The sequence below is a fragment of the Micropterus salmoides genome, unplaced genomic scaffold (genome assembly GCF_014851395.1).
Source record: "Micropterus salmoides isolate LMB-PRFRI ecotype aquatic unplaced genomic scaffold, ASM1485139v1 Ms_hic_scaffold_8, whole genome shotgun sequence".
NCBI classification, from domain to species: Eukaryota; Metazoa; Chordata; class Actinopteri; order Centrarchiformes; family Centrarchidae; genus Micropterus; species Micropterus salmoides.
Window position 1 is genome coordinate 6,838,622 of NW_024044570.1, and position 11,419 is coordinate 6,850,040.

Sequence of the window (11,419 nt, forward strand, 5' to 3'; positions counted from 1 at the left end):
TCTAAAATGCTCAAGCCTCTGTACATTATTTTCATTGTTGATTATTTTGTTGATCATTTTCGTGATTAATCGATTAGTGTTTTGTAGGGCTGAAACGATTCATCGATTACTAAAATACGTTGACGCAAATTATTTGCATAGCACATACATAGCACACTGTTTCGCATGGACATCTATTACTGTTGCACATCGCGTTTAGGCTGTGTGAACATGACATAATTATGATGGCGCAAAGTGGAGGAAGAGAGAGAAATTTTTTTTTATATAAAGTCTATGTCCAGCTATCTGCTCTCATTGGCTGGATGGGGGGTGCCGCCGCCGCCGCCAAGCAAAAGTACTTCTTAAACGACGCATTGATGAATCAATGAAATAATATATAGAAGCTTTGAGTACTAAAATCATCGTTAGCTGCAGCCCTAGTTGTTTGGTCTATAAAGAAGAGGAGGAAAATGGTGAAGATGTCGTCCAGTGTTTCCCATAGCCTAAGATGACGTCCCCAAATGTCTTGTTTGGCCCACAACCCTAAGATATTCCGTTTACGGTCTTAGATCTACATCTTTATCCTAGAAAAGATGATTCCTGTTTTGCTATTTAGCACGACTTTTCCCTCTGTGTTTCCTGCTGCTGATAATACGGTAACACTTACAAACACCTTAAAGTTTGTTTTCACTTTTACCAACACATGTCTAATCTTTTATATGTCAATTTCAACCTTCGACAGCTGTTATTTTATTTATAATTTCCATTTGAATGCATCCATTAACTCCATGCCAAATAGATTATTTCAGAAGGGTCAATTTATTGAATTTGTCATGTCATGCTCGGTAGTGCTTATAATATTTGTCGCATTATGATCAGCATGTAAACACAGCCAGTGCTTGGTATAATGAATGCAGGCAGCTCATTGTGAATACTAAACATCACAATGCTTGAGAGCCCGTCAGTTGACAGGATGCTTTGAGCAACGTGACAGACCACCTTATGAGGTGGGTTCACCCTGCTGATTGTTATTTACAATTCAATTTTAGCCATATTGTGTCACTTGAAAATTAAGCATGATCTGAGTAGTAGGGAGCAGTAAATACATCCAACGATAAAATTATGTATGTATTTTGTTAAATATATGCAGAATATATGAGTGCTGATAATATTTTGGAAAAGGACTGTTTTATTATTTTTAGAGCTTTATTCCAAAGTAAGATTTACACCATTTTCAGTCTTTTTTTTATGACTCTGACATCTGACAGGTTATAATCAGGTTACAGATTATTGGTGAAGAATTGAAGTGTAGTTTAAGTAATAAGCACTGGAAAATCTTTGCTCACTTCGAATATTTTTAATTGCAAAGCAATAAACATCAGTTTTTTGAAGATGGGTATGTGGCTTCAGGTAGAGCAGGGGAGGTAGTGAGAGGAGGCGCAACATCAGAGAGGTCCTTCAATTAAGATCAAACAGCTTTTTTTAAGTACGGGTCAGAGTGTCTGAGGTTTGCTGACAAAAAAGGGAGCGCGACTAATTCTAGCGCTCATGGTAATCATGTTTTTGATCAGACATCTGTGATTTAATTTAGAAATGGAGGCGAGGCTATTTTTGATCCGTTTCCTCTTGAAAATCCTTTTGATTATAAACATCACAACAACATTTGAACATGGGCTGCTCTGATGACATTGCCATGTTAGGTAAATCTGTTGCCCTCACATTATCAACAATATTAGCAATGAATAGTCATCAGTTAGCGCCTCTCACTTTACATCTGATTATAAGCCATGGAGCAACACTTTAAAATGTGGAAACATTTGATGTAATGCCATGATATTTAAATTTGTATGTAGTGTACACTGTACACTGAAGAATATACTTCGCTTACTACACAAAACATACCCATTATTATGACATTTTTTATTTGTTACACTCCACCAGCACCCTTCATGACCCGGTAACCTTTCACCAAACATTCTTCAATGAATCTCAGGATCTCACAGAATATACAACAGCTCTTCTTTCCTAATATCTCATAGAGACAACGTTGGCATTGTTGCCTCACTATTATCACTGGGGCACTGTCACGTAACTCCCACCGCCCCCTCATTATCACGGCGGCTAGTTTCTGCTTTGCTGCGCTCTGCCACCCAGGCCTAACCACCCACTCATCTCCCATTGCACAAAAAACCCTGGCTGGCAGCATGCCATCATCACATTCCCGCCACTACTGACCGCGGTTACTGTGAGCCATGACCCCTGACATTCCACAGAGCTTAGCAGAGATGATTTTATCTCAGAAATGTCCCTTCAAATAATGAGGTTCTTGTTTTAGATATCATGCTTTAACTCTATGTGCCTTGAAAGTATTAATCTCCTGTTACACTTATTTTGGCATTACTGGCACAGTATCCCCACAGAGTGTCTGTCTAATTTGCTGCAAGTAACATTTGATTAAGTGAACTAGTCACTGTAGATATGCATGTTCTCATGATTTTGCATGTTCTTCTGTATACCTGATAGTGTAAATAGCAAACAATTTGTAATAGTTTTACATGCTTATAACTTGTGTATTTCTTTTAAGATATTTTATTTTATATATTTTTGCATAATTTTCCTATAAGCACATTGTGACTTCTTTGAATACTCTTTATTTGCCTAGTTCTCTGCTGCTGCTGCTGCTGCAGGGATTGTTAGTTTCAGTGTGTGCGCTTTCATGTGTTTGAATATGCTTGTGTGTGTGCATTGATTTGACGCTGAGGCTAGCCGGGGTACCCTTCCTGTTAAATGTTTGATTGCATACAAACTTCCTGGCGGAGGGGGGAGAGCAGAGGGATGGAGGACTGCATCTGCTGAGCGTAAAAATGAGCTGAGCAGATGTTGGCCAGATGTGGCCAAGGAGATGGGGGTTGGAAGTCTAACGAGAGAGGAAAATAAAATGAGCAGAGATAGCAAGAGCGACTCACCATGCACACACTGACAGCTTTGTTCACCTCTACTCAGGAGTTAAGAGTAACTCTGCCTCGTTCTTTCTTTAGACACACACTCATACACTCCTTCTCTCCTCCCTCCATCCCTCCTTCTCCTGCCTCCCTCCACATTCTCTTTGAAGTGAGGACCGTGCACAGGAAGCAAGCCAGAATCAATTGCTCCATGCATTAGGCCAGGAATGTGTGACGCCCTCCTCCTCTTCACCCTCCTCATCCTTCCTCCTCAATCCTCTTGACACATCCTTCATTTATTTCCCCCCTTCCGCTCCTCTTCATGCACTCTATACACCACTCACCCCCATCCACCTTTCACAGAAGACCCTACTATTATTTTGGGCGAAAGCCCAACTTTTCTTCACTTGTTGCTGTTTATATGTAGAGTTTAGACACTGATCTGTGTACAGCTCTTCAAAGTGTCATGATTTGTGCTGTTTTTGAGAGTGAATGAGTGCTGATCTGAAGCTGAAACATTGGCCATGGGAAATTATGATGGGACATTTTAACTACTTTCTGACATTTTATAGACCAAACAATTAAGTGTATAATCAAACCCAGATTAAAGTATTAATGGGAATGGTCATTACTTACAGTCTGTATTCATATTGGGAAAAACAATGCAAAGGAGTTAAAGGCTATTGTAAGAACCAGTTGTGTATCTCCTTTTGCCCCACTTAACTACTACTTTTTGTAACTATAGCAGACTTTTGTCTGTCAATCAGTTTCAGTAATTACTCTTAGACTCTTGAATTTAATTTGTGAGTTTTGTTTTGTTTGACTTTACTGATACAAAAGTTCCAGATCACTTCACTTGCTTGCCATACTAGTTGGAAACTCAGTTAAGTCAGTCAAAGTTGTAGCTGAAGTCTTGAAAGTGTCTAGAAAGTATCTAATTTAAATTGCAAACTCCCAAGTGTTGTTAGCTACTGTTGTGCACTGTTTAAATGTGAAGTCATGCTCAGTTGTCTCTGCCCAGATAAATGATGAACGAGGAAAATGTGTCCTTGGTTAAACTGAACATAATGTTCTCTCTTTCTTCAGTCTCCCTTGCCATGTGTTTTTTCTTAACTCATGAGAAGGAAAATCATTTTGTCAAGAACATTCTCAATAAAAGTAAAGGTCAAATAAAAATGAAGTAGCTTTCTCTGTTTTGTTCCGTGGCTATAGCTCTCCCTGCCTTAGAGTGCAGATAACCTTGTGAACTTGTTTTTAACCAGTAAGTCAGTCACAGAGTCTGTCGTTCAGTCATTCAGCTGTGTGAGTCATCCACCTCCTTCAGTCTGCCAAGTTACAACAGGCTCAAGGCCTACTCCACTGACAGAACAATGAGACAGAAAGGATGTTGGCTAATCCGGCATAGCATTATGTATCACTGTTACACATTAACCAGGCTAATTAATTCCCCCTCCCACTTTGATTCCTGTACATTACAAACAAGGCAGTAAGGCAAGCTAGACACAGTGTGTTAGCATTATTAACACCTGAAACTTCAATTCAATGAAGTGCTTACACTTAAATTCAAATTTCAACTCGAACAAGTGCTTACACTTCAACTGAGATTTCCATTTGTCTCAGAGATCATACTTCTACCTTCACTTTAACTCTTTTGAGTACCTTCACCTCAACAAGTTCAGCTCCATTCAGTGCTTACACTGACATTGTAACTCCTTTTAATGTCTTCCTTCATTTTAGATCAGTTGCGCTCTTCAATTATATGCAATGTTTATACTCTACTTGGTTAGACATCAACTGACCTTTGAAGCCCTTTCAGACCTCTTTTTAGCAGCTGTACTTAAACTGAAACTTAAAATACATTTCTGTCTGAGTCTCATAGGGCTGCAACTAACGACTAATTTGATTATTCTATCGATTATTGAAACGAATAATAATAATTGACTATTCGGATTACGAATCACAAAATTACACAGTGCCTCTCATTTAGCTATCAGCTTTTAAATAAACTTGAGTTTGTTTTAGGCATGTGCTAATTAACAATCAAGACAAAGAAATTAAAACTGCTTTCAAAAATACATCTTTTAATGAACGTTTCTGCTGCAGCAATAGAAAGTTCTGCTGAAATCCAGTCCTTTCATGGACCAAACAGGTATTCAGTGAGAAATAACTGTGTGTGCGCAGCGCCAGTACTGCAACACACCGGACAAACTGACTCTATATTTATACAAAGAAAATAATAATTTCATGTGTCACATTTGCCAGATTTGTAACCCAACAACTCACAAAACTCTTGGGCGGATGAGCCACCATCTTGGCATAAACATGAGAACTGTTTTTATTTTTCTTTAAAAAGTATAAACTTATCCGGTGTTGTGTAATCTTCTGCACTCGGAAGCAACACATTCTACAGCTGCCATGAGCGACGCATCATTTAGGCCACATCTGCAGTGTGAACAGGTCGTTGTGTAATTCATAATTATTTGCTACTCCCAACGCCATTAACAATCAATTAATTGACCAAGGGAAACTGGCCCGATGACGTCATGATCGTTGGCAACGAATTTAATAATTGATTTTTTTTTCTATGCCGATTAGTTGTTGCACCTCTATAGTCACACCATCTTCTTTCAGTTTTCCAACTTCAGTTACCCCATCAATCCCTTCACCTTTCAGTTGTTAAACACATTTCAAAAGCTTCAAAGAAACAACATTTTAAGATATTTAAGCTGTTTCAACTGCGGTTTTATAGTGTGAGCGAGCACACTAAAAACATTTTCAGAATAATTTTGCCTTTTCAAGTCCTTTCTCACTGTTTGCTTCCTATACATTTTCAGCAAAGTGCTGAAACAGGCTGGACACTTAGGGTCGCCTCTAATCGGGTATTATTTTGAGAACCCATTGTGTGGTTTCTTATGGAATAAAATTAATTTGATGAGGGTGGAAATCATGGCAGACCTGAGCAGAGCGCTTAGATAAAAGAAAACACTTACACAAACATTGGAGAACACAATGTACTGTAAATCCATCAGCTGAAGACTAGTCTTTCTTTCTCTCTGATTTTAATCTCCAGTTATTAAATGGCCGGGCACACTTGAACAGTCACCACTCGAGCGGTTTTCCCCGGTGTCACGTGGGCAGTTCAAGAGTGGAAGGATGGATGAGAGAGGAAAGTGCCGGTAGGGCAGGTGCAACTGCTGGGAGCCAGAGTGGGGCCAGCAGGAGAGGAAGAGGAAGGAGAGAGGAAGAGGATAGAGGGCAGACGCACCCACTGGAAGTTCTCTCCGGTCATCCATCGAGTCTGGACTCTACCCTGCGGCACATTGTCCAACAGTTGGATATTCTCACTCAGGTCAGTTATTAGTTAAACTGTCAACTCAAGATACTGGCAGGATGTGAAATTCCTAAAAAATGATAAGAAATGAAAATGAAAGTGTGGGAGGTGGGCAAACAGGTCCCTGTAGAAATTTAATAATCCTCCATCTGAAGGGTTTAATTCCTTTGTTTTAATAAGAAAGTAGGTTGAAGCAGGTTTTCAATAAATTTTTTATCTGAGGCCAATAAAGACATAAAAAAACAAATACAGAAGCCACTATAAGTAAGTTTTATGGTTTACCTATTACTTTCTGCACCTCTTTGACGGGTTTCCCTAGTAGCTGGGGCAGTGTTTGGAGGTGACTGGAGGATTTATGTGTTCAATTTATTTATTAACTTTTTATGTTCTTTCTGTCTTTAAACAGCCATACACAACAAGCTTGAGAGGAAGAAAACAAATCATGAATTGGCAAAAAAAAATAAATGACGAGTATACAATGCAAAGTATTTTGTTTATACAGAGTGCAGAGCAACTATTGTACCACTGAATTTGACATACATTCAAAAAGTGCTGATGCTCTGTCTTATTGTTTCCCCATTTTACATCTTATATATTCAGCAAGCTGAATACACAGCAAGCACAAAATGTACGCACAGAAATGAAAACTCATCAGAAAGTATGTACATATTTTGAGTTTACTGTGCATTTTCCCACAAAATCACCTCCAGAAAGTGCAAGATCACACCAATTTGCTGCTGTAAATATTTGGTATTTGAAACAAAGTGGCTGACCATAAGAAATGTTTGGTGCGTTTTCTGCTTCCTAGCTTTAAAAGGTGATAATTTATTGAAATGCATTTTAAAAAAGGCTTTTACACTCTTGTAGAATTTTATAATTAGAACGTTGCTGATGAGCTACTCTCAGCATCAAGGCCAAAATGTGGTTGCACGAGAAAACACCCTGACTTGTCACAAAAACTAAAAAGCATTTTCTGTCTCTCTTTAGCTCTTATCTTATTTTTCCATAATGATGACAGGGTTGATGTGAAAGTACTCAATGACTTTATAGCTTTATAATTATTGTACCCCCATTCCCTCCCACCCCGCCTCAAACACACAGACTGTTTCAGTGCTGGAGGAGCGTCTCACCCTGACTGAGGACAAGGTGAAGGAGTGTCTCATCCACCAAACCGAGATTCTTAAAGACATGCGATCATCAGGGGAGAGGCGGAGCACAGAGAGTGAGGGGACCGATGGATCACCTGTCCAATTCACTTGAGCACGGCCTTGCCCTCCTTCAGACTGTAGCACAAACACACAGGCTGAGTTATATTGCTTAACCACAAGACTGCTGGACACGAGTGTGTGTGTAGGTGTTTGTAGGTGTGTTTATGCATGTGCGTGTGTCTATGTACGTTTGTGTCTATGTACGTGTGTGTACACCTTGGTGGTCTCTCTCAGGGTCAGTAGGTTAATCAGGATTTGGGTTGGGGTTAAAGTGAGTTTTTGTGTGTGTGTGTGTGTGTGTGTGTGTGTGTGTGTAAAACCAGCATATTTTCTTCATGTCTTTCTTCACCTCTTAAGGATATCCAGCTGTACAGCCAAGCACAGTCTGGCTGGGACATTCCTGTGTGTGTGTGTGTGTGTGTGTGTGTGTGTGGATGTGGATGTTATGTCCAATCGGGACAGCTGCAGCTATGAAAACAGACGGTGCTTGTATGCCGTATGACCTCTCTATATGTGTGTGTATTTACATGTGTATGTTTGTGTTTTAGCACATGTTTTAGCAGTTGGTTGCTTATGCAATAACATTGTAATCTGTTTGCATCTTTATATAATGCTATGTCATTTTTAAACCAAGTCATGCTGCATAAAGCTTCAAATACACATCAAATTATATATGAATAAATGATATTCTATATTGCACTAATGTTATTTGTATTGTCTGAATCTACATGTCCAGACAAAGGATGAAAACCCCTTACATTCAGTATTTTCTTTTGATAAGAACTCACAGTGTGGGTGAAGATATCTACAATCTGAATTTAAGCCTTTTAATTTTGAGCACAATGAAATTGCATGCTCGTAATTCCTTTATTTTAAACCCTACTCTTATGTTCATCTCTTATCTTTTTTATAGATAAAAAAAATCACTGCTGTTCACAGCCCAATATCCTGATAGGTCATACCAGTTAACAAATATTCATTTTGAACTGGTCACCATATGAATCCCAATAGTTACAGGAACATTTGAAAATAGGATATTATGTCAATATTCGATACTGTAATAGTAAGTGTATATCTCAGGGTACATTCTGTACTCATGGTACAGTCAGAATTATGAGATAGTAGGCAATTGTTCGAACTTAGTATCTCATAAAATATACAAACATTAAGATTAACTTAATATATCATAACTATGACCTGGTAAATCAAGCTTTTTACTTATAATTTTGACTAAGTGTCTCATAATTGACATGGAAGGTCAAGGACAACATTGTCACTTACTATCTTGACTTAATATGTGCTTTTTTTTAACATACTGTAGTGTCCCTTAACTTGTGATTTACCCTAAGTAGATTAATTTTCAACATCCATAACTCATCTTCTGTCCTCCTGTTTTGCTGGCTTCCATACATACAGCCATGTATGTGTTGCTTGTTATCTGGTAAAACCTGCTCATGTGATACGTGTCATTTTGCTTCTTGTGTACCAGTGGCTGTAAATGTTTTGGCTTGCTCTCCTCAGCATGGAGACTTAAGCTGTTTATGTTTTTCCAGCGGCAGAGATGTGGTGAGCGATGCAGCAGGGTCGGGAGGAAGCTGTAAAAAAGCCACACAAACGGGGAGCTCTCCGCTGGCTGCTGTTTGCTCTCCCCACCACATCCTTTGCTTCCTCTCTGGCTTTACTGGTTTTCCTCCTGCATCCTTTTCTCTGTTCCAGTTACATAAAGTGGTGTGGCCTGCTGAAACACGGAACCAAATCTAGTCCCCGCCCCCCAATCAGAGAGACTGTTAGAATGGGGGAAGACTTGGGCTTTCAATGCAGCGTGAAATGACAGGACGGGAGGATAAATGGATGAAGTACAAAAACAGAAATGAATTTCAAAAGAAAAATCTAAATGTCTTTTGACCAACATCTGCTTCTTTCCACATGTCTTATATCCACACATTTGTTTTATAAAGCACCCACACATTTTTCATCCTATATCTGGGAGATCTCCACTGATAATTCGTTCAATACAAGAAGGGAGAACGACTTTTTAAGGCTGAGTCCTTAGCACAGCCGCCCCAGGTTCAAGTCCCAACTGGTTCCTATGCTGCTTGTTGGCCTCTCTCTCTACCATGCCTTTCCTTTTTCTCTCAACTGTCTCTATCCAAGTAAGTGGAAACGGCAAAAAATAATCTTTAAAAAGCTATTGGTAATGTACCTTACATATCTGGGCCTGCGGGTATGGTATTTTTGTGTTGCATATGTGGATAACCTGCCTGGCGTAAATGTGACATCATGTCCATATTTCTTGACCTACAGTTTTGTTTGACAGCTTTAGATGTTTAGGAAATGCTGAAATGTCAACGGTAAATGTCCATTGTCAGTTCCTCAAAATTTTAAATATTAAATATAAAAATACAAAAATAATTGAAAGAGCAAAGTGTTGTCTTTAGAGATGCAATGTTCACCAATCATACAGGACTACATTCTCATAGGCAGAGAGACTACACCATTAGAAGTGGATAATACATCAAAAGGTGAACAGTAATTTCTCTACCTGTATGATGATCAGCTGAAATAGAGCTGGGCTAGAAAATTTATTGTATCACAATATTATTAAGAATATTTGTTTGTAAATATAAGTTAATATATGTCATTATAAATTATTTACAATCACATAAAATAACGTTGATTAATTACAATGAACTATTTGTGATATTATGCATTATAAGAGACAACCAAAACTAAAGCAGCTAATTGTTTTAAAGTTTGCTTTGAGTCAGATGATACTTTTTTCCCCATTTTCTCTCCAAGAATTCTTGGAAATTTAGGAAATAACTATTTAAAGATTTATTACTATAACCTTTATTTCAAGGTGGAACAAGGGATGTCAATCAGAGGGAAAGTGAAAAAACGAAATGACAAAGTAGATTGAATTGGATTTCAAAAATGACTCAAGGTCCGCTTCTTTGTTCTCTAGAAAGAGCCACTAAACTACTGTTTCCAAGGTCAACTGTCAAGCTCAACTGAACGAGGTAACGTGGCCAAGAGGTCCTTAAAGTGCTCAGAAGAATGAAAAATATTTCAAACTTTTTAAATACACCATAAAATGAACTGTTCCTGTAAAGCTGAACTGAACCCAAAGTGGCTCCTTGAAAGCCAAAATTACCTCACTTTGTAGAAATTCCCCCTGAAGGACTTAAAGGCGTATTCCTGTGGAAACACAAGAACACACGAACAAACTCAGTTGCCAAACCGTTTGTGTACAAAAACAGGAGAGAGTCACAAGCAAACATTTAACAACCAATTTCCATCTTCACCTTCACTTAGATCTTATTAAGTGCGCACAGGCTTTGTTTTACAGTTCACACACACACACATGTGGTGTAAACCCTTGTGTGTGTGTGTGTGTGTGTGTGTGTGTGTGTGTGTGTGTGTGTCTCTCTTTAGTGAACATGATCCTATAACCTGTTAATAGCTTCCTGAAGGAGGGGCTTCCTGATGATATTGAGGAAGGAGCTCTTACAGCCGGAACTGTTGACTTGCCACCGGGCGAATGCATGCTCACAGTTTGCTGTTGAACTGTGTGTGTTTGTATTTATATATTTGTCCTTGAGTTTACAAGCTGTAAGTATTTGTGGAAGCAATGTTCTGATATCTGCCAGTGTTAGACAGCCATATATTGATTCATCAAGCTCATATTGACCCTTTATCAGATATCCGTTATCTGCGTGAAATAAACTTACAGCGAAGATGGGAATACATTTTTTAAGTTCACTTCACAACACAATAGAGGTAATTTGCAATTGTAGTCCTCACAGCATTAAAAACTTAACAGCTGCGTCTTTTTCCATAAACATTTTAAAATGGTTGCACATTATCCAGCATCATGTGCAACCATTTAAATTGGAAATGTCATTAGTGTGAACCAGCCCTTTAGCTGTTCCACAATGTTTAGGGTAGATTTAAAAGTT

The 11,419-nt window shown here is 38.6% G+C and overlaps 1 protein-coding gene across 1 annotated transcript in view; it reads left to right on the forward strand.

Moving 5' to 3' along the window:
* poc1b (POC1 centriolar protein B) overlaps window positions 1-8,163 on the forward strand; it is an 84,879-nt gene extending 76,716 nt beyond the window's left edge. The window contains exons 11-12 of the mRNA XM_038706184.1: window positions 5,992-6,270; window positions 7,354-8,163. Of these exons, the coding sequence (XP_038562112.1) occupies window positions 5,992-6,270; window positions 7,354-7,512 (438 nt within the window). The 3' untranslated portion in view covers window positions 7,513-8,163. The remainder of the gene's footprint in view (window positions 1-5,991; window positions 6,271-7,353) is intronic.
* The last annotated feature ends 3,256 nt before the right edge of the window (window positions 8,164-11,419 follow it).